Below are 21,438 nucleotides of genomic sequence, written 5' to 3' on the forward strand. Positions count from 1 at the left end.
AGACAATCAAATCTTAAAATCTTTCCTTAATTATTTCCTATTTCTAACAGAGTCCTGCTTACATTTTCAGGTTAAAGAAAATTTAAAAAAATGTGTTGAGACCTATAAAGTGTTTTCTGGATGAAGGTGTTTATTAAAACTTATTTAACAGGCAATTTATTTTATGCTTTTTTTTTACCTTCACAAACTAGTTTCAAAGAACTAGTCTATAATATTATATTTTGTTTTTGACCAATTTTAAAAAGTTCAGTCCTACAGTGCTTACCCAGAGTCACTGAAACTGAAAACTGAGTAAAGACTGCAGGATTGGCCCCCTATTAAAAAAGCCTAAGACACATGGTGCTGAGATTAACAAAACAAAGTAAGTAAAGCAGCTATGACTTGGCACAACGTTTGACAAGCTGCAGAAAAGCAAATGTTTAAATAACTGAAGTGGTACTGATTTTCTATTCACAACCTTTTCTCTTCTAAACAGTATCATATTCTTTTCCAGCACATTTAGATTGCAAGTCAAGCTGTGTTTTATTTTTTATTATAATAAACCCAGTCAGTTTACTGTAACAAAGACATACTAGTGGTGATCAGTGTGAAAGCCAGTACGAAATCAGGCTAGGAAAAAAAAAAAGTCAAATGGTAAAATAAAGGACCAGCCATCTGGAAAGTTCCTGATTCATGTAAAAAGAAAATAAAAGGCAGTGTTCTTATGAGACTAATGCAGAATACAAAAATATTTTAAGACAAAACTCTCTATATCATTGCCTATGACATTTGTAAACAGCAGCAGTAAATTCTTCCAAATAATACTAAATTTATTAAATACAAGTCTTCCTAAAACAAAATATTAGAGTTCTTAAAAAAAATCTTTCTGGCAGCATTGTTAATGTCTGTTCCTCTCAAAATTCTGCAAGAAAAAATGTATTTTTCTAACTTACTTTTTCACATGTTAAAAACAACATTCCTGTCTATATTCAATCTATGTGACATTAAAAGGATTTGGCATATTTTATTAGATTTGCAATAAATGATGGTTTATAAAAAAAAGTATACATAAATATCTTACCAGACTTTTAACTAATGATCTTTCATTTTCAATTTCTGCCTTCATTTGTTCTTGAATTTCAATTAACTAAAAATATAAACATTATAAACATTTAAGAATTAATGCTGGATTTCTTATTACAGACATTCTCTAGAAATCCTTTCTAGATATAGTCCCCCTGCTCAAAAGACTACATGTGGACATACACATCTTAATATTATAAGTGGAAACAGACAGACATCTTGACTTATAGCTAGATAGGCTTAATAACGTCACAAGAGTCACACATATAAAATGTACAGTTCTTAAGACTCGAGCAAAATAGATCGCTCTGTGAGAGGATGTAGGAAGATGAGGGAAACATTACAATGGAGACTACATTGACTTAAAAACCCAGAAATGTAGATATTTGTGGAAATCTGTTATAGTCAAACAGTAGTGGCAGTTTGGAACTGCAGGGACAAACCCACTATAGTATTACAAATTTGTAGAAAGATCAGTGGACTACTATATCATTTGCAGCAAGTCCTAACATATCATTGTGAGACAAACTCAGTCAGGCAAATTTCACATCCACTGTCACCAAGGACAAAGGATTGTGCCTAAAGAACAATTTAAGCAAAATTCTTTGGAAGTTCCAGAATCAAACTCACTTAAACAGTTACATTTCATGGCAAAGCTTCCGTAGGTTCTGCTGTTCTTGAGCCATCTAGGACTTCTGTCACAGCTGTTGTCATCTGGGATTTGCAAGTTAAACATCTGTATTTCTCAGTGTCACAAGGATCTGAGTTTGTTACTTACTGAATTTGCACTTAGAACAAATCCAAAAGCCGATAATGTTGAGTTCAACACTGACATTCATTTCCTCTCATAAAAATGGAGAAATGCTCTCCTTCAGCATAATAAACTGGGAGTTAGACTGCCCACAGATCGGGGCAGTCTAGATTCTCTGCCTCTGGGAGTTTTATGGGGTTTGATTACAATTTCTCAAGTCCTAGCACAGCAGCTTAAGTACCACTCTATGATGAAAATAAGCCACCAGTTCTGTTCAAGCTGTGCCATTGGACGCAAAGAATACAAAATTCATGAGACTAGATACAGAATGCTCATGCAAGAGCTTCATGTCATTGAAAAGTTGTGACTCAGTGAGAAAGGGAGAACCTTGTGTTCTGCCTCAATAGATCATTTCTGCATTTTACTTTAGATTATGAATTACTAAAAAATAACAAATGAAACAACAACCCCCCCCCCATACACACACTATGCACACACGCAAAACCCAGAAATACTCAGCAATAATCCAAGGAAAGAAAGAACAAATTTATAGGAAACTCCGTTCCTATATGCTGAATATCATAATCATTAGTTTAGAAATTATGGTTCTTTTCTGCTTGATCTCTCTGTATCCAGCTTTAAAGAGAATGTTTTCCCACAAAACACAACACAAACTAGCAGTTAAGTCATTCCATTGGTATATGGAGCTACAGATACAAACATCCTCAAGTTCATCAATGACCAGAAGCCTGAGCTAGCGCTCTGGTCCTTATGAAAAACTCAGTGGCTGCCATCTCTTAGAATACTTTAAGATAAATCAGAGAGGCAGTTGATCACAGCTAGTGCACAACCTGGCTGCCTGGGCACAGGAAGAAGTTTCAGACTCCAAATCCCATCTACAAGAAACTGAGCAACACTTCATAGTTAATCCAGGTGAGAGACAGTGTGCCCAACACATGTTTCATCACCATTTACAACTGATTGGTTCAACATTGTGTCTGGTTTGAATCCCATTTTTAGGTGTTAACTTTTCCTTATACACATTTTCCTTATCCTATATATTGGTGTCTGTATCAGCTTTGTGAACTCCCTATCTGGAGCCAAATATCTGAATATTGGGCACTACAGCAGTGTGTGCCTTCACGCCCAGCTCCTCTTTTTAAAAATCAAATTATTTTATTTGAAGAAATTTATGCATACTTTGGCTATTGAGAGAACATTCTTTTCAGTAGGATATGCAGAGGAGGGGAAAAAAAGTGTTTGTCAGAAACTAAAATCAATGTAGTTATTCCTTTAGAATTATGGTTTTTCTTCTTGGAAAGGAAATACAAATCATTATCAGTATTATAATGAGAAGGGAAGGGCTGCTCCTATGATTTCTCAGAGCACATCAGTCTTACAACTTAGCTAACTTGACAGAATGTGAAGTGACTGGGAAGGGCTACCTATATGGATAGTTGTCTTGGAGGAAGTTTGCGAAGGAAGCATGTAATCCAAATTTACATGAATGTAGGACTTCCAAATCATATGAAAGACATATGGAAAAAAATTCCTAGGAGGCTGCTCTAATTTACAGATTGAGGTAGTATCTATGGGAGGATACTACATATTAGACATTGTCCTCCTTTGTACAGAGATGAAGTGAAGGAAGGGAAAATTTATGGTAATTTCGGGAAAAATTTCATGCGAGTGAAAGGATGAAAAAAAATGTATTATGAAAAAATCTTTGTTGGACTTTGCAATTGAACTAAACAGAAATGTTTAGTATAGGATATTGAGGGTTTGCACTTCTTTCCAGCATAATGAGGCTTCAGAACTAAGTGGCATTCCCAAGCACTGCCAGAACTACAAATGAGAAAAATCTACCTGAAGAAGCATTCCTCCTTTGACCGACTAGTGCATTAGACAGACCAATTCACTTTCCATATCTGATCTTGGATTTCATCTATAGGATCTTGATGGTTTTTAAACCTTAATGAACTTACCTTTCCAATGCTCCTCTAGAGATAAGAAGATACCACTATTTTCAGAGTGGGAAACTTGGTCATAGAAGAGAAATTCATCTAAGTTCACAAGGGAAGTCAATGAAAGGGATGGTTTTACAACTCCAGAGTGTCAGTCACCAAAACAATCTTTTTTTATATGAATTGGTGCAAGAACTTAGCAATCTCTGAGAAAATCATGTAGATTTGTAGATTAGTAGAATTGAGTAATCTACAAAACATTTTGAAAATATTTTACAGAAAGAATGTTCTTTCTAGGAAGAAGTTCTGTGGCTATTTTTTAATTTTCAGAATGAGAACTATACTTTGTTGAAGAAAGTCATTTGAGAACTGTCACAACATAAGAAGCTTACTGGAAGGATAACCAGATATTGTAACTGAAAAACACTGAGATCTATCAACCCCTCCTTGAGGACAGAATTTAATAAAAGTTGGCATGGGAAAGTTATTTAAAAAGTTGACTTTTATACCTTGCTCAGCTACAGTTTTGCTCAGGTAGCACACGAATAATAATTCACATATACTAATAGCTCTGTCTAGGAATAGGGGGATATTTATTAAGTCACAGGTAACCAAAAATAACTGTTTTCTTCCTTTAAGTTACTAGCTACTTGCACATACAAATCTTATTTCCCTGCCTTTAAAAAGATACTGAATGTGTTTCATTTTTATTGAAGTATTCAACTAATTTTACTGTAGTTTACTGAGGTTCAGAATTTTAACTGCATTTTAAGAATATTAAGCAATATGACAGGATGAGAAAGTCTAAATCACCATATTCACTAAAGGAATGCCAGTGCATTATTACTCTTCAATGAGTTATACAACCATAAAACAAAATGTGACAGTATTCAAGTTAAAGTCTATTTTTCAGCATTATTTGGACTATCCATTGCCAACAGTCCAAGCTTATTACTATTCCACTATGACAGTAGTTCATAAATGTAAAAATTACAGTACCTTTTGAATAGTTCGCTCATCAGTTTCCAGTTTTAATTGCATTCTTTGAACTTGCTTATCTGAAAACAAGAGAAGAAAAAGGAAGACCATGAAATTACATGCCTACATCAATGTATTCAAAATGTTTGCTTTAGGTCAGTCTATAAACCCACACAGTGCACACTGGATGCGAGTCCTGGCAGAACTGTGACCTTCACAACCGCCCTTGACATTCACAGCCTTCTTCCTGCTGTTCAGCCGGCTGGTCAGATAGGGATTAAGAAGTAAGTTCAAGAGCCAAGTGTGACTGAGTGCCCACAGCTTTTCATTAATACTAATTCTGGACATCCTTGCTGTTAGTCACAGCCAATACAAAGTGCTTTAGCAGGTGGTTCTTTACAGCTCATACAAAACTATCAAAAGATGAGAAGTACCATTAAATCAGATAATAAATAGGAATAAGGAATATAGCCTAAGTCAAATTCATCTTGCTACCATTAAAGGTGATACCGGGTCTAATCTAGCTGGACACAACAAAAGTAAAAAGTCAAATTCTATTCTATTGCCATAGTTTCTAATTTCATCCATTAAGTATTTCACACTGGCAATATATGAGAGGTAACCTGAAAGTAAAGACTGTACATTGTACCTACTGGAAAAAACAAATTCCTTTTCAGAACTGTGGTAAAGCATAGGTACCAAAAATAGTGATTGCTTATTTGATAAAACTGATTCTGTTAGAAAACCTCCATGGAAACACAAATTTTATGAAGAAATGCACATTCAAATATTTTGCAGAAGCACAAAAACTGCTCTATAAAAGAGCAGGCTTTAATACAATCGTTTTAAGATGAGATAAAATATTAGACCATGATTTAAAAGTATAAACATCTACATACAAAACCTTCTATTTTAGCAACTTTACAGTATGTCTGTCACAAAATATGATCTCTAGCCACATTGCTAGGCAATATTAGAAGTCTCAAAAGCCATAGCAAATATTCCTTTGTCATAAATTAAAAATATGTTAATATATGCATTAAAATTAGAATAAATATGTATGAATTTCTCTACAAATACATACAAAATTAGCATTCAATACCAGAAAAAGATAGTAGTCCAGAAATAAATTGCCAACCATCTGAAGCATGTTAACAACGAATTTCATATTTAGTAACATTTCTTATATACTGTATTTAAACTAGTCATCTTGATCTAACATCAGTTTAAAGTTTTACCTAATAAACAATTTTCTTTTTCAGAGCGTTTCAGAGCATTTTCAAGATGAAAAATCTTATTGTGTAGTTTAAAAATCTCTTCTTTGAAATCCTCATTTCCTTTTTCAAGCATTTTTTTTTCATGGTCATCATCTTCAAAGGCAACCTGAAAGATTGCAATGCCTTGAATTTATAAGTAAGGACTCAAGGATTTAAATATGCTACACTGGTATAATATTATACAACACAGTATCATATAATTTCTGAATTCTATTACAGAGACATAATATGAATAGAAGAAAGTTGAGACTCTAAATAGGTTCTTGCTGGAAGAAAGGCTGCAGTACATTATATACAAAGACCATAACACATGGGGACATTTTATTGACAGGAATAATGCATATCATACTGTTTGTGTGCCCTCATCATTCAGGTCAATTTATTATGGAGGCTGTGTCCAGGAAGGCAGCTGGGGCCTATCCACCCACACTTCCCTCTGTGTTTATGAAGTGCTGTCCGTAACTAGGCAGGCAGGAGAGACTGTGGACAGGCAACACCAGGGGGTTGCAAAGTGCACGGCTAAGGAGGGGGGCTTGTTGCCTTTGTGCCATTTCTCAGTGACAGTGCTGCCAGTGTCATGAGGAGCACATCACATGTCAAAGCGGTGAAGTTTTCAGGCTGGGAGCCGCATGGAGTCCATCAGGCCTTCTGATACCAACACAGTTGGTTTTCTACTTGGTGTCGGAGCCACCCAGAGGCAATTCATATTCTGAACATTAACATGGCTTTGCATGCCTGTCACACATAGACCGTGCAGGGGTTTAATGCTATTGAAGACTACGGTTTAAATCTCTATGCAAACAGTGATTACCTTGTAAGAAGGTTCCAGGATAACATACAACAAAAGACTTTAAAGTTATAGTTTTAGTAAAGCAAACTCATTTACATTTTTATTATGCGTGTCCTTTGTTTAAATCTTGCCACGTCCATTATGGAAAAGACTTCTTATGCAACTGAAGCTTATTGGGACAGCTACTCTTTTTTTCTTGTTGGTTTCAAAGCTATTGAAAACATTTGAATATATTGTCTTATGGCTGTCTAGATTTTACTGCCACATATTTCTTTTAAAATTATAGAAAAGCTTTCAGAGCTGGCACGGATCTTTATAGTAATACCAGAATAATAACTAACTCCTGAAACCATTTAAAATATTAACACAAAAGAGAAAAGTCAGACAGCAATTACTTTGCTTACAAAAGAAAATTTAGGATATTACTTGCTTTGCCTGGTAAAAATATTAACTCCTTTCTAAAATTACCAGAAAATAAAAATGTTAAAGAACTTTGAAAATAAAATTCTGAGGTTTTCAAATAACATATAAACTTGAACTATAATATATTTATGAGTAAAATTTAGTCCCTAACTACTTTTTCCTTATAAAAGACATTTTTGATCTCTGACTTACCAGAACAAATTATCAATGTATCACATAGAGTTCTGGCCACAAAGCTTTCACTGATTTTATCAAAAATCATATAAAAAAAAGTCAAGTGCTTTGAAAAGTAATACATTGTATTAGTTTGTGGTTCCCCTTCCTTTACTGAAGGAACAGTAGTCGTTTACAATAAAACCAACCAACAGTAACAAAAATGCTACTTTGAATAGTACAAGTTTTTAAAAAATTCTATTTAAATACTTCAAAAACTATTTTAAATATTCTTTATGCACTAAGAGATTTTAAATTAAACTTCTCAGATAATTATTAGTTGCATGTTTTCATTAAAAACTTGTAGCAAATCCTGTAAACAGACTAGCATGCTTTAGGGAGATAAGTAGTGTTAATAATACAGTGCATGGAATATTTGAGTAATTGAGTTTCTGGTCTGGCAGTAGCCAACTCTAAACCATTACAAAACAAATTTAGAATTTCAAAAGACCTTTTAAGTAACTGTTACAGCTCTTAATAGGCTTAGGTATTTGTTCTTTTGCCCTGGCGGTATTTGAGCACCAACAGCTGATGATCAAAGAAACTGCCATTATCATAAACTAAAATAATTTTAGTTAATCATATGAATTAATTTTAAATGGTATCTCAAATATAAATGTAGTCTTATCTTTTACTGTTTTAAGGAAACGATATGAAAAACACACCAGACGTTATTTTTTTCATAAATTTATACTTCGCAATTTACTTAAGACAACCTTTAGCTCTAGCTCCACCATCTGTTAAAAACAAGAACTGCAAGTAATTAATTATTCAGTCTCCTGCTGCAATGAGGACACTCATTAGCAAAATGAACAAAGGGACAATTTTCTGTAGCTACAGTCATCTGTTACACTTTGAGTGGCAGGTTTTGTAGTAATGTTCTCTCTACCATCTGCCCACAGCGGTGGTGTTTGGCTTGCTTAAACCAGGGAACTTTAAATTGTAAGAAAACAGCTAGAGGTTGGAAGATGAGTAGAACCTGGCTTATAAAGGAGGTTTCAAAATTTCTCACCTTATCTGTTAACTCTCAAAGTTTTATTACTTACGTAAAATATGCATATTTTAGCTTTAATGAATTCTACTATACAGTTGCTAGAGTTAAGTATTGTGGACTCTTCAGATTACATTTCTAATAGAATACTAGATAAACATGGATACATAATTTTGAAATATAAACAAACTTAAACCAGATTCATCTACCTATAAGGAGAGCATTCTGGCCAAATAATCCTCTGAGTAAAGGCAAAAGTATATAGCCATTATTATGCAACTGAGAAATACACATTTCCCTTTGGTATCTGTCTATTTAGTACACACTCAAAATAATTAATCAGCTGTTTTAATAACAGCTGGGATTTCTGCAGTCTTACTGCACAGAAATATGATTCATTTTACTGATGCTTCATGATGATATCAAAAATGAAAATATTTGGCATATTTTAGTTGAAAAGATAAACTGAAGTTATTGTTTATTTATTGGGAATTTGCCCTGAAAACAAAATTCATGACTGAAAACCTGTCATCCAAATTATTATGCACCTTTCCCTTTCTAAGCTATACTTCAGGTATTTATGTCTACATTATTTATACCACAAGAGGGTGCAATTGTACAAGCTGTCATGAAAAACACTCATTTACAAATATAGCAGATTTGAGTTGTAAGGGAAAAATGTCTTTTTCATTTCTGTAAATTTGAACTTTATTGTTGAAAACATCATGTTTCCATAATGACTTTTCATTGATGTGTTTATAATTTTAATTCTTTCACACTGTATATGTATACATTTCAAAGATTTGCAGTTTAAGACAGAGCATGAAAATGTCTCGTAAGGCCACTGACAGAATACAAGCCATTACTTTTCAGCCAGTCACCCTATTATTGCATCTGTATCTTGAATTCAGCTAATGCATCTATTCCAAAAGGGCTTCCAGTCTTGAAGATTTTTAAAGATCAAGACACCATCATTCCTTTGATCTCATCAGTTATTCTCATATTTGGTTTCATCTTGTAGCCACTGCAAGCTGAATTCATTACATTATGATGAATTTTATTACGTTATCTGTGGAGGCCTTTTAAATGTAACACCAGCCAGGAAGGGACTACCAAGTTACCATTGGCCCAAAAGAGCTCCATCTGCCTTTGTAAGGCATGTCAGGTCTGGATAAAGATTTAAGATAGTATAGCTCTGGAGGGAGAATAGGCATTTCATTGCAATCTCTTTGACAGAGATTATAAGAGGTTTTCTCTTATAAGAGAAAACCTTGCTGCAGTGCCTCCTAGTTTTGCCCTAGATGTAGAGGATCTCATGCCCATATGTCTCTCTCTATCTGAGGTCTGAAACTACAGACTTTTAGGAGCTTCCCACCTTTCCGTGGGACACTGAGACTGGTTTTCCTCATCTGAAAGTGTGTATTCTCTCTAAACACTTAAATCCTGTTTTGGAGGTTAATAAATCAGAAAGTAATTGTTACCCCTGTGATATAAGTACATTATTCTGCCTCTTCCTATATATATATGACATCTTTTTTTTTAATTGCCCATGTGATTTTCACATTATTAACAATTCTACAATGTTCGCCTAATAGTGAGCTCATACAATTGCAGCCACTTCCTTTGCTCCCAACATTCTAAAACTATTTTATTGTCCTTGATATTGCTATTTATATTTCTTTCCTTGATATGTTGTCCATTTTATACCCTTCAAAAACTTCTAGATTATATTATTATTGCCATCATTTTTTTACATTTTTCCACATTTGTTTTATGTTGCTTTAATTTCTATTATTTGCTACTTTCATTTTGCCATGGAACCCAAATGGGATTTTAGTCAAAGTCGTCCTCTTTCTTGATGATGGGATCACGGCTTTTTGGTCACATAATAAAATTATTCTTAGAGAATTCAGCTTTTTCATTCATATTTTGGGGTTCAAATTTTCAGCCTCAGTCAGTTTCCCTCACTAATGTGAATCAAGCTTTTGAAATATTGCATGTATGTGCATACAAAATCATTCACAAATATGCTCACATACATATGGTAGAAGTTATTCATTTATCATTCCTTGGAAAACCACTATCTTCTAGTCCAGCAATAAATTACAAGGCACAAAAAAGCATTCTCTTATGCTCTTTTAAAAGTTTTTGACAGAAAAATCTCAAATATGAAACAATATATTTCAGAAACAAAATTTTCAAATGCAGCATCTCTGTCTTCACATGAGATGAAGGAGTGTTTAAAGAATTACTCATCCTCTTCTCTAGCATGCCATTTGTAATAGATCCTCACCAGGAGTTTTGCTAGCGAAAATACAGGATTACAAGATTCTTAATGTACAGTTATCAGTAATTTAAAAAAAACCCCTGTTCTTTGACATTGAATACCACTCCTCTCAAGTTTTTTGAAAAATTTTTAGTTACTTCAACTTTTCTAAAAAGGTGTTTTAGTCAAAGATATCAACATTCCAGCTATGCATGTGGTTCTATCAGATTTCAGTAATGCCCCTTACAATGCATTTCTTGATGTGAGTATGATATATGAGCATTTCCCGTCCCCCTAGCTTGTTAACTCCTAGGATTAGTATATAGTCAATTAAAATTTTTCTTTTGTCCACATCCTCTGCCATTTCAAACTAATGTAATTTGTTCACAACATCGGAAGTTGGAATTTACCTTCTCAGCTTACGTTTTTAGTGAGAGTCTCCAAGTATGATTTTTTTTTTATTAAGTAGAACTCATTATTTTAGATGCAATGTATGCATATATCAATTTATCATATATCTGGCTCCAAAATGACCACCAGCTGACAACCTGGGCATCTTTACAGTGGGTTTCACTGCACAGTATACACATGTGATTTGGTTAAGAGGCATATAGTCCAAAATCTGGATCCAAATCCTTGATGAAGCACTAAACAATTCTGCATTACAAGCACTAAAAATCTCCAACTGCTTGAACTTGTACCCGTAAAAGCTGCAAGACAGTTAAAGTACTGCTGCAGAACTATTTGAGCCCTGGTAACAATGAGAGGCTTAGCACCTAATTTCCAGTGGAAGTTATAAAAACTTCTTTACTATATGCTTTCCGATCCACTTAAGTGCTCTAAAAGTAGAAAGCAAAGCAGCCTCACTGGGTCTTATCCAAATGAAGCAAAAGAGAAACAAGTCACACCAGTGTTGACTGTTGTAGCTGTGGACTGTTAAAAGAAAGAGTAACTATCACTTTCTTCTGTACTCAAGAACAGACTGACATGGCTTAAATATCTAATTCTGGAAGAGGTTGCATAGCTATGAATTCCAACTGGAAAGAGATACCTAGCTTCCTCAGGGAATACACCTTAGACCCCACCTTTCTTCTTCACAGGCCATACTGTCTACCTCAGGTAGCTGCCTCCACAGTTAGGTGGCTTTTTCGGATCTCATTAACACTATTTATCTCAATGGTGTGTAGGGAGCTTAGGAACAATGTATGAGAGAAAAGGTGATCCTGTGTTAGGCTTAGCAAGAGCCTCTTTAGTACCTACGACTGCTTTATACCAGCCTGAAACATATGTGAAGTTTTCAAAAAGTATTATAGCTTTCTCACATTTCAGTGAACTGGAGATGAATATCGTTAATTTGGTTGGGAAAAGGATTTGTTTATGTTATAGAAGGGATAATAATTACATGTACATATGTGACTGAACTCTGTGTTTCCCATTTGAAAGTTAGAGACTGAATACATAAAACTGAACAGGTAAGCCATTATAACTAGCTATTTATGTCTCTATTTGAGTGGGTAAAAAGACTTATAACCATAAAGAGCCTTTTGTGTTTATGAATGGTTGCACCTAAGTAATTACCATATTCAATAAACTCCTATTGCAGGAGTTTAAAAAATTAAACATGAAAGGTTTTAGTCTTCGTTTGGATATTTGAATAGCTGATTTAAATGATATTAACACAATTCTGAAGAAAAAAATGAAGACATTTATTTTAGAAGAAGTTATTTCGAGACAGTGGGAACAAAGAGACACATGGGAAGAAGTAATGTAAGTACTTCTGTAAGTACTAGTAAAACAAAGGTAGACTTTTCTAAAACTGAGAAGTTCATGTATGGAATAAAGATAGCACTGAGAGCAGTATTTTATCAAAGAGGATTAAAAAAAAAGAAATTAGATACAGAAAAAATAGTATAACAATCAGCTCCTGGCCAGACTATCACTTGATGTAAACTGGTGTGACATCAATAGAGTAACATAATTTATTTTAAACAAAATACCTACCTATCAATTACAAGGGAAATTCCAAAAAGCTTTCTAGTATTTTTTCAGCCAAATGTTTCCTATAAATATATAATAAGACTAGAAATACACTTTGTTGAATGTGTTCAAAGATCACATTTGGATAATGAGTTTATGAACTTTTTTAAAACATACCCTTTTACCCTTTCCTTTTTCTTGATACTCATGCAATTTTCGTTCCAGATCTTCAGTTCTGGACTGTTCCTCACACAGCTTGTTACATAAAAGCCTCAAAAATTCTGCTGATGGAGACTCCGTGTTTTCTTCATTTATGCTGTAATACTTCTAATATGGGAAAAAATTCTCCAGTAAGACGCCAGCATAAATCAGGCAACCGTTTTTTCTAAAGTTACAGAATGTTTTTGTAATTCAAAGACATTATTGATGCATATTTTACATTCCAGAGTTCTGTTCTAGTAGCAAATATAAAATTTGAACATACCTGACTACATTTCAAGTATTTAAGCCAGAAGTTTATTATATCTAATATATAATCTATAATACTAGAGAATTCAAACATTCAGCAAAGGATTTGGAGGCATTGTATATTTTACATATTTTAAAGCATTTTACGAATTTATTTAAAACATTTAAGAATAAATAAAATGAGGGGAATATACATCATAAGTACAGAATAGCAAGATAAACTATTAAAATGTTGACTTTTGCATTACTGACATTTATTTTTGCATCTTATTGATTGCACTAGTAAAGTTTTAAAATTGCATTAAAGGATTAAAAAAAGAGTGTCTACAATGGATTATTTATTTCCTGTGCCATCAAAAGACAAAGATAAGCACCTTCAAAGAAAAAGAGCATATGCTGCCTCCCATTGAATATACAAAGATGTCTCTCCAAGATCGTGTATTGCCAACAGCCAGCCATTAGGAAACACTAAAAAGTGCGTACAAACACTTCCTTCAGGAGTATCTAGGCATCTAATTCAATGTATTTTCCAAAGTTAGGTGATACATAATACTGCTCAACTTTCTAAAAATATTAATGCTAGCATTAATACCAGCTTTCTCTTGTGAAATACACTAACGCTTGTAGTATCCTTCTAGGAACTGAGAGAACCGTGGCCGAAGTCTTTCCTCATCCACAGTGGATTCAAACTCAGTTCTCCTTGTTTCTTAGAGCACCCTACCTACAAAGATACATACACGGCTGGGATGGGGCCAGGCTCTACCTCTGTTGCTGAAGACGGATCATTGTGCACAAAAATTCAAGCTTAATGCAAGATTTTCCAAAAGGAAAGCAAACCAGAGGGAACCTGACCCTGCAACTCCCCGGTGCAAACACTGCTGTTACCCCCTCCATGGAATCTCTGTGCGTTTTTTACTACAGAGTGATTATATGAACTGGATTAGAGAAACAGAACTTTTGACACACAATTAAGCTTGCATTATTGCAGATGGTCTATGTAGCAGTTCCTTGAACATATGTAGACATCTACATTTTAGTTAGTTACACTTTGCTTTTTTAATAGTCTGTAGAGATTTAGTTCATAAAGTCAGAGGAGTCTAGAGCACAACTCAATTTACCCTTAAGTAGGCATCTAAAACTGATCAGATGAATTGTGCCCTAAAAAATACTTATTTCTCTCCATTGACTGTCAAGGAAGCAAGGCCAGCTCTGCTACATCATAAACATGTCTACATTATTGATCAAATGTTCCAGGAGACAAATGTCACTCTCTTCATTTTTCTCAGAAGTGATTATTTCCCCCAAAGAGTCACTATAAGATTTTGAGAGGGGACATTGTTTAAAAGAGCACTATATTGTACGAACTATTTAAGAAAAACTAACTCTGATTGAAATTACTATCTTGAAGTCATTGCTAGCAAGATTTCACAATTCTCATGGAAATTACTATTTTATACTTGGGTTTGTAGCAGAATTTCTTTCTTCAAGTGATGGCGCTACATGTCATTTAGGAATAAAAAAGAACAAAATCAAAAAATAAACATCTCCTTTCTGTAAAGTGTTAACAAATTTGGTCATTTCTTTTTTCGCAGGACCTATCCTTTTGTTCACTGCTAAAACCTAGCTTTTGCCTCTTGGGTCCCCAGTTCTACCCTTCATCCACTCTAAACTATGCAACATTGTTGAAATGCGTATCATCTTCTGTCACTTGCTCAGTGTTTGCAGTGTTCTGATCTCCTTTCACATCTTAAATTCCTCACTCTCATGGTTCCTCACACCTTTTTTTCTGTGAATCTTTCTTCTTTGCTTCACATTACTCTATTCCGTTCTCTGAACCATCCATATGGTAAATGATGATTTGACTCATAGAACTATACCTGTTTTCCTGTCCCTTCACATGTCTAGAAGATGTTCCATTCTCTAATAACACATACTTTTTTCTTTTCCTTCCAGGCTGCTTTTCATTTAATTTATATGATTTTCTGTAAGTTGTATTGTACAGTAGATGCTGCTAATATACGGTGCACACTTCTCACTATACACATAGACTTGACTATGCTATGTATAAACAACAGGAGAACAACTATAGGTAAATATTGCCAGCTTTAACTATCCATATAAGTGGTTTAAATATTGTCACCTTTAATTATCCATGTAAGTGTTTTTTTTTAACTACTGACTTTGTTTTATACAGAAGTACAAACTTGCATGTTCTATTTGTATGCAGAGGAAGAAAGATAAAATTTACGCTCCATGCTTTCTAATTTGAATTATTTTACTGTTAAAATTACATCCTGTAATCTGGTGATATGAAAGTTTGTGGCATGGTCCCTAGAGGGCAGTATAAAGTCACTTACAGCAGACGTGAATGGTCATCATTCAGTAGCCTGAGAATTCACTTACAAAATGTATCCAGACATTTTCATTTTTTTAAATTGAATCGAACAATATTTTTTGTGATTACCATATTCCTGCTTCCTAGGAGACCCAGCACAGACTATGGCCAGTTTTCATAGCAACATAATGACTACAAAGTGGAGGATTACTCCTCCACATTTTTTATTGGAGCAGACTATATTCTTATATGAAGACAACTTCAAACACCTTTTACAGCTGTCTATCTTTACCATGAATTAAAGCAAGTTCACCTTCCTAGTAGCCAGTAGTCCCAGAAGATCCCTTCATTTGCTCTGACTTCTTTCTACAACCCCCAATAACATGCAAAAATAAGTGTTAACTGTGTATCTGGGTCTAATCCTATATTGCTTGATAATTTTGTGGTCAATTATTTTTCAGTAGTCAAGAAATGCAAAAATGTGCCATTTCTACCTTCTTCCAGTGATACCTGCTAAGATACCTGCTAAGACCTGCTATTATTCATGCTATAATAACCATGATGTTGCTCATCTAAGACTATGCTTCAGTATGTCAAACCGCATACTTTACTAGTAGAGGGGAAAAAACAGTGCTTGTAAAAAAATTATATTTTGTGCTGTTTTCTATTAAAAATGGTTTGAATGCTTAGTCTTCATGAAAAAATTCAAACACATTCTTCTCCAGATTTTGAAGTGCAAAGCTGATCTCTCTAATTGGTTCATAACATATATTATTATGTATATCAGCAGTCTACTACCACATTATTAGTTAAAACCCACCTCAGTATTTGATTTGAGAACAGCCAGCGCATCACATAATTGTTGTTGGTAGCTCTGTTGAATTCGGGCTTCTTTCTGCAATTCAATTTGTAAAAAATTACTGAGAATTTTGATGTGCAATAAAAGGACAGAAGCAATTACAAAAAAAAAATTGTTTCTTCTTTTTCGTTAAAGATTAAATGCTAACCAAACTCTTAAATTTGAAAAAAAAAAAAAAAAACTAAGCTAATGTTCCTTTTCCTATCACTTTTTCTGCTGACAACATTCTTCAACCTCTTTTTGGATTTTACCCAAATAATCATCTCTATCTCTTCTCTACAAAAAGTGGATTCCAAACTGCTTTAAATACAAGCATTTATTTAACAAGGGCTGTCTCAGATGTTTAAAATAGGAATTCATGTATCAATTTTTAAAACTTTTGTTTTCTTATATGATCATCTCAGAAGCTTGTAACTGAATTTGATTCTTTACTCATACATTCCTCCTTCCTAGTGATTGCTCACTGTATACTTGCAACATGATTACCCAGGAGCATTCATGCCAGTGCATGTGTTTTGATTTATTACCTAAAAATCACTGCATATATATTTTCAAAGAAATACATGGGAAAAGAGCTGTAAATAATTTAAACACACACAAGAAAGCATGCTAAATTTCTTGCATATTAAAATATTACAAAATATTTATTAGAAGTAATCACACTACAATTTAAGATGTTTTTCTAGACAGGTTGTTAATATGAGAGTACAATATAATCCATGTTTTATTAATTGCAACAGACACTTTGGACAGTCACTTTTATATCTGCATTAGCACTTTATTTCCTTATTGCTATTACTTCTGTGGATTACTTTTCATCATGTACAATATTACATCAATCTGCACAAGGAGGGTATATGAATGAGAACTTGGTACCTAGTGAAAATTAACATATAAGTGATCAAGAATTTTTCTTTTTACCCGTTTATGAAAAACTTCAATGTCTCTCAGTCTGTCATTTACATATTTACAGAGATTTGAAGTCTGCTCTTCAATTTTCTCTTCATACTGTGCTTGAACGACTGTTTTGTAGGTAAGCAAATCTTGCTGGAGGGAATGGATGAACTAAAGAAAATCAAAATCCTGTTATTATTCACATACTAGAGAATATTTTTCTATACAAAATAAGTTAGGCAAAAGTAAAATATGACTACTTCTATTACTCTGTTCAAGACATTGATGACTAGAATCATTTGCCTAAACACAAGCATCTAATGTATTTCTATGCCCTGTGGTATCTTCTTTGGTCTACAACTATCACTTCAGAAGGACAAAAGTCTTGATAGCTGTCAGAGCTTCTAGCTCTATATCCAAGCTTTGGACACCTCAGGATGTCAATATGGGATTCAATTTGCAGAATATGACACCTAAATTTGGGGATCTACATCTGAACTAGGTGAATAAGTTTCTTTTACAGTCAATGAAGTCAGCGGGACTTGATTCTGTTGCTCATGCATATGTGGTGTAGTGTCATAAGATATGAGATATGAAACACATCTTATGCAGGGCTGGCAGACATGACACAGAACCTAAAGAAAACCTGTGCCTCTCTGAAACAGGAGACAGCGGCCAGGTGGTATATCTTGGGACATCTCAAATTGCACTAGGTGCTTATCTGTAGGACAATTGAATCTAGAGGGAGATTCTTCTCACATCTGTATTTGATCAGCTGAATCAGTTCTCCATATTCCACTGACAACAAAGACAAGTTTACACTGAATATAGGGGCAGTTTGGACACCCTGCTCAGATACCTGCATGAGACACTGAAGTGTAGGTGTCTTAATCCGTGAACTGATTCTCAGCCCAAATAACAAATTTGACTGTTAAACAAAGTATTGGGCAGCCTTCTATAATGAAGGTGAAAGATATTGTATCAGAATGTTCTCTAATGAAATTAGATAGTAGTTATATGAAGAAAACTGTAATGGTTTTTGTAAAACAAAACATAAATTATAAAAATGTGCCAAAACAGATATATAAAGTAGTCGCAGAGGTATCAATGACATATTTGTAAGCATCACTCCATTGTATCACGTCTGTGGATGATAAAAATTAAAACTAAAATTAAGGAAACTGTAACTCATGAAATAGAAGATCTGAATACATAATATTAAACATACTTTTCAAGAGTCCCAGTAAGAGGGAAGGAAACATAATGAGAACCGACTCTGGATTTAAAGATACTTTGTATCCAGATGTATAGCATATTCGCTGTCAAATTAAAAACCAACACCCCCCAAAACCTTCAACACTGGATATTTGATATTTGGGTTCAGTATTGGACAGTTAGAAAATATTTTTCAATAAAAATATTTAGTTTTCTCAAAACCTCTCATTTGGGAAAGAAGAAGAAAGAAGACCACCCGTTTGGGTCTTCTTTCTAATTTGCTTTTGAATATGACATTTTCAAAATAGAAGCACCAAACTATTAGCTAGATTCACAACTGATATTAGGTGAGATATCAGTGGAACTGATAGGCCCACATTTATTTCCAGACTCTTAGCCACTATTAGACAGGTTTAAGTCTTTAGAATTTTCACTTACATTTATGTTTTCTGTACATTAAACAATGTTAACCACTACGTAGTGTTCTCTGACTCAGGCAGCCAGGTAATCCAGTCTCTAATTCATCTATCAAGAATTGTTTATTATTCTACTTTTGAAAACAGAAATTTATACAATTTAGCTGAAACAGCCAAATGAAGACAGAAGAAGAGCTAAAACAGATTCCCTAAGAAATACACAAAACAGAGATGACTGACAAAACTACATGTTCTATAGTGTGATGAAAACCTTCTTATGATACTTTCCTAATTTACCTCCATTAAAGCTTGTGTAGCAATAGTTAGCTCCTTTAGTTCTGGTATTTCTTTGATATCTGTTTGAGTAGCATGATCTGTGCTGTAATACCCTATTTTTAAGTCATCTGAAATGCAAGGCCTGCAAAAACAGTCAGATTTGAAAAATATTTGAAATTTTAGTAATTGTATTAATCATTTAAGTTAATCTTTTATTAATAATGGAAATTCAGAGGTAAAGTTATCCTTTCACTTAAATGATTTTTTTTTTTAGATAAAGGGGAATCTAAAAGAGTGGAATGAACACATTTAGAGTTCATTTTTCTTGGGCTATGTTTGCTTCCTGAAGGCAGCTGTTTTCAGTCAAATACTGAATAAAAACTAAAACATCAAACCACACTGACAGTATGCTAAAGAACATAAAAGAGAATGCTAAGAAAATAATGTGTTTTGTCAGTAAATAGATTCTTTTCAACGTTGTGTAGCGAAATAAATCAGTCAGAAATCCTGGATTTTGGATTGGGTTAGGAGCTGGATTTTCTATTCCACTGATACATTTGATATTTTTATATTATTATCATACTCTAAAATACACTTATGAATGTTACATTTTAATAAACACAGAACTTTAATAATACACTTTATTAAACTCAGAAAATATTTTTCTGAGTTTTAGAATGTTAAAACCAATATTTTGACAGTGTCAAAATTCCTTTCTGTTAGAAATGAACATTCTTGCCCTGGTCTACTTGACCTGTCTACTGGACAAATTGGTTAAAATAATAGCATTTGATCACAGGTGTTCTGAAAACCTCTTTATTTTGTGAACAATCAGGTACATTCCAAGTACTACTACTTATCAATGCATTAATGACCATCAATTTGTATTATCATTTCACAGTTTGCATTAAAGGAGAGGAAATGTGAAATCCATCACTGAAGCAGTTGCAATCTCAGCTGTAAGTAGGTTACACCGTAAGCTGTACAATACAGTCAAAACACGTGAATTACCTATGGGTAGGTTAACTGTAATTCAGTGCACAAGTAGATTACTTTAAATCAAAACTACAAGTAGGTTCTTCCAAAATAGGAAAGAAAAATATATAATAAATTACAGTCTGATCCTTGCTAGTCCATGGAAGAGCAGCAAAAATACAGAGAACATTATTAAATAGGTTACATAAGTATTTAGTTGAAACTTCAGCGTATAATCGCTCAAGGAAAGTTATGGAAAGCAAAATTTAGGACACGGCCGGTTTCAGGCACCGCAAGACAAAGTTGTCCTAATGACTCGTATCACTAGGGGCCAACCGAAAAACTGCCCTCCGACCGAGTCACTGTAAAAACAGAGGGCATCTTCACGGAAGGCTCCCGTACGCACGGGAACCAGGGGTCGGGCGGCGACTCGCCATCGCCGCGGGCGGCTGCGGCGCAGCCGGGCCCAGACCCCGCCGAGGGGCCCCGCCGCCCGCCTCGGCTCGCCTCGGCGCCCGCGGCCTCACCGGCGCTGGGGCTCCAGCTCCTCCAGGCAGCAGGGCAGCGCCAGCATCTCCCACGTCTCCGGGGCCAGGCGGGGCGCCCACGACCCCGGGGCGGGGCTGCCGGCCCCGTCACGGAGGTCGCTCATGGCGGCGCCGCCGCCTCCCCACACGACGCCGCGCCCGGAGCCGTAGCAACCGGAGCCCCGCCCCAGGGCTGCGCACAATGCTAGTGGGAGGAGAGAAGATGATGCCATTTCCGGCAGCGACAGAGAGGAAATGGCGCAGCTGCCATTAACTGTTGCGACACCTTTGCTGCGTAGCCGTTGGTGTCGCATTCGGCGGCTAGCCGCGGTGGGGGCGGGGCGGCAGCGTTGCTGCTGCTTCGCCCGCCGCACCTTCCCCCAAGGGATACCCACAGCTTCCACATAGGCAGCCACCTCACCGTCTGCGCTTCGGCACACCCGCTCCAGGGTGCATACACCGTCAGCGCCTCTCCCCGGCAGCAGCCACCAGCTCCCAGCAACAAAGCTTCCTTCACCAGTTTTCAACACGCTCCCACGAACCTCAGAAAAAAAACAAAACATTCCTGTTTCACCGTAGAAAACCTCAGCTCATAAAGCCAATTAATTCAACTCGCATCCTATTTCCTGAACGACATTGTTTTTGCTGTATTTCTCATTTTCTTCCCCTCAACTGTTACTCCACAGGTACCTCCCCTTCATTTTTTTTCTCATTCAAAATACATTAATCTAGTGACATCTTTTCCCCATTTTCAGCCAACCTCTCTTTCAAGAGTCTTTGG

At 35.1% G+C, this 21,438-nt stretch overlaps 1 protein-coding gene across 2 annotated transcripts in view; it reads right to left on the bottom strand.

Annotated features, from left to right (window-relative positions):
* The window catches only part of C2H10orf67 (chromosome 2 C10orf67 homolog), a 58,329-nt gene that overhangs the window by 26,067 nt on the left and 10,824 nt on the right, over positions 1-21,438 (bottom strand). The window contains exons 5-12 of one of the 2 annotated variants that reach the window (XM_067291787.1): positions 20,658-21,199; positions 19,177-19,297; positions 17,276-17,419; positions 16,316-16,390; positions 12,870-13,019; positions 5,994-6,138; positions 4,777-4,835; positions 1,061-1,126 (exon numbers count right to left, since the gene is read on the bottom strand). In XM_067291787.1, coding sequence (XP_067147888.1) covers positions 1,061-1,126; positions 4,777-4,835; positions 5,994-6,138; positions 12,870-13,019; positions 16,316-16,390; positions 17,276-17,419; positions 19,177-19,297; positions 20,658-21,199 — 1,302 coding nt within the window. Of the gene's footprint in view, positions 1-1,060; positions 1,127-4,776; positions 4,836-5,993; positions 6,139-12,869; positions 13,020-16,315; positions 16,391-17,275; positions 17,420-19,176; positions 19,298-20,657; positions 21,200-21,438 lie in introns of those variants that run through there. The other variant, XM_067291786.1, reaches the window with a different exon arrangement.

This window comes from Apteryx mantelli, chromosome 2 (genome assembly GCF_036417845.1).
Source record: "Apteryx mantelli isolate bAptMan1 chromosome 2, bAptMan1.hap1, whole genome shotgun sequence".
In the NCBI taxonomy this organism is placed as follows: Eukaryota; Metazoa; Chordata; class Aves; order Apterygiformes; family Apterygidae; genus Apteryx; species Apteryx mantelli.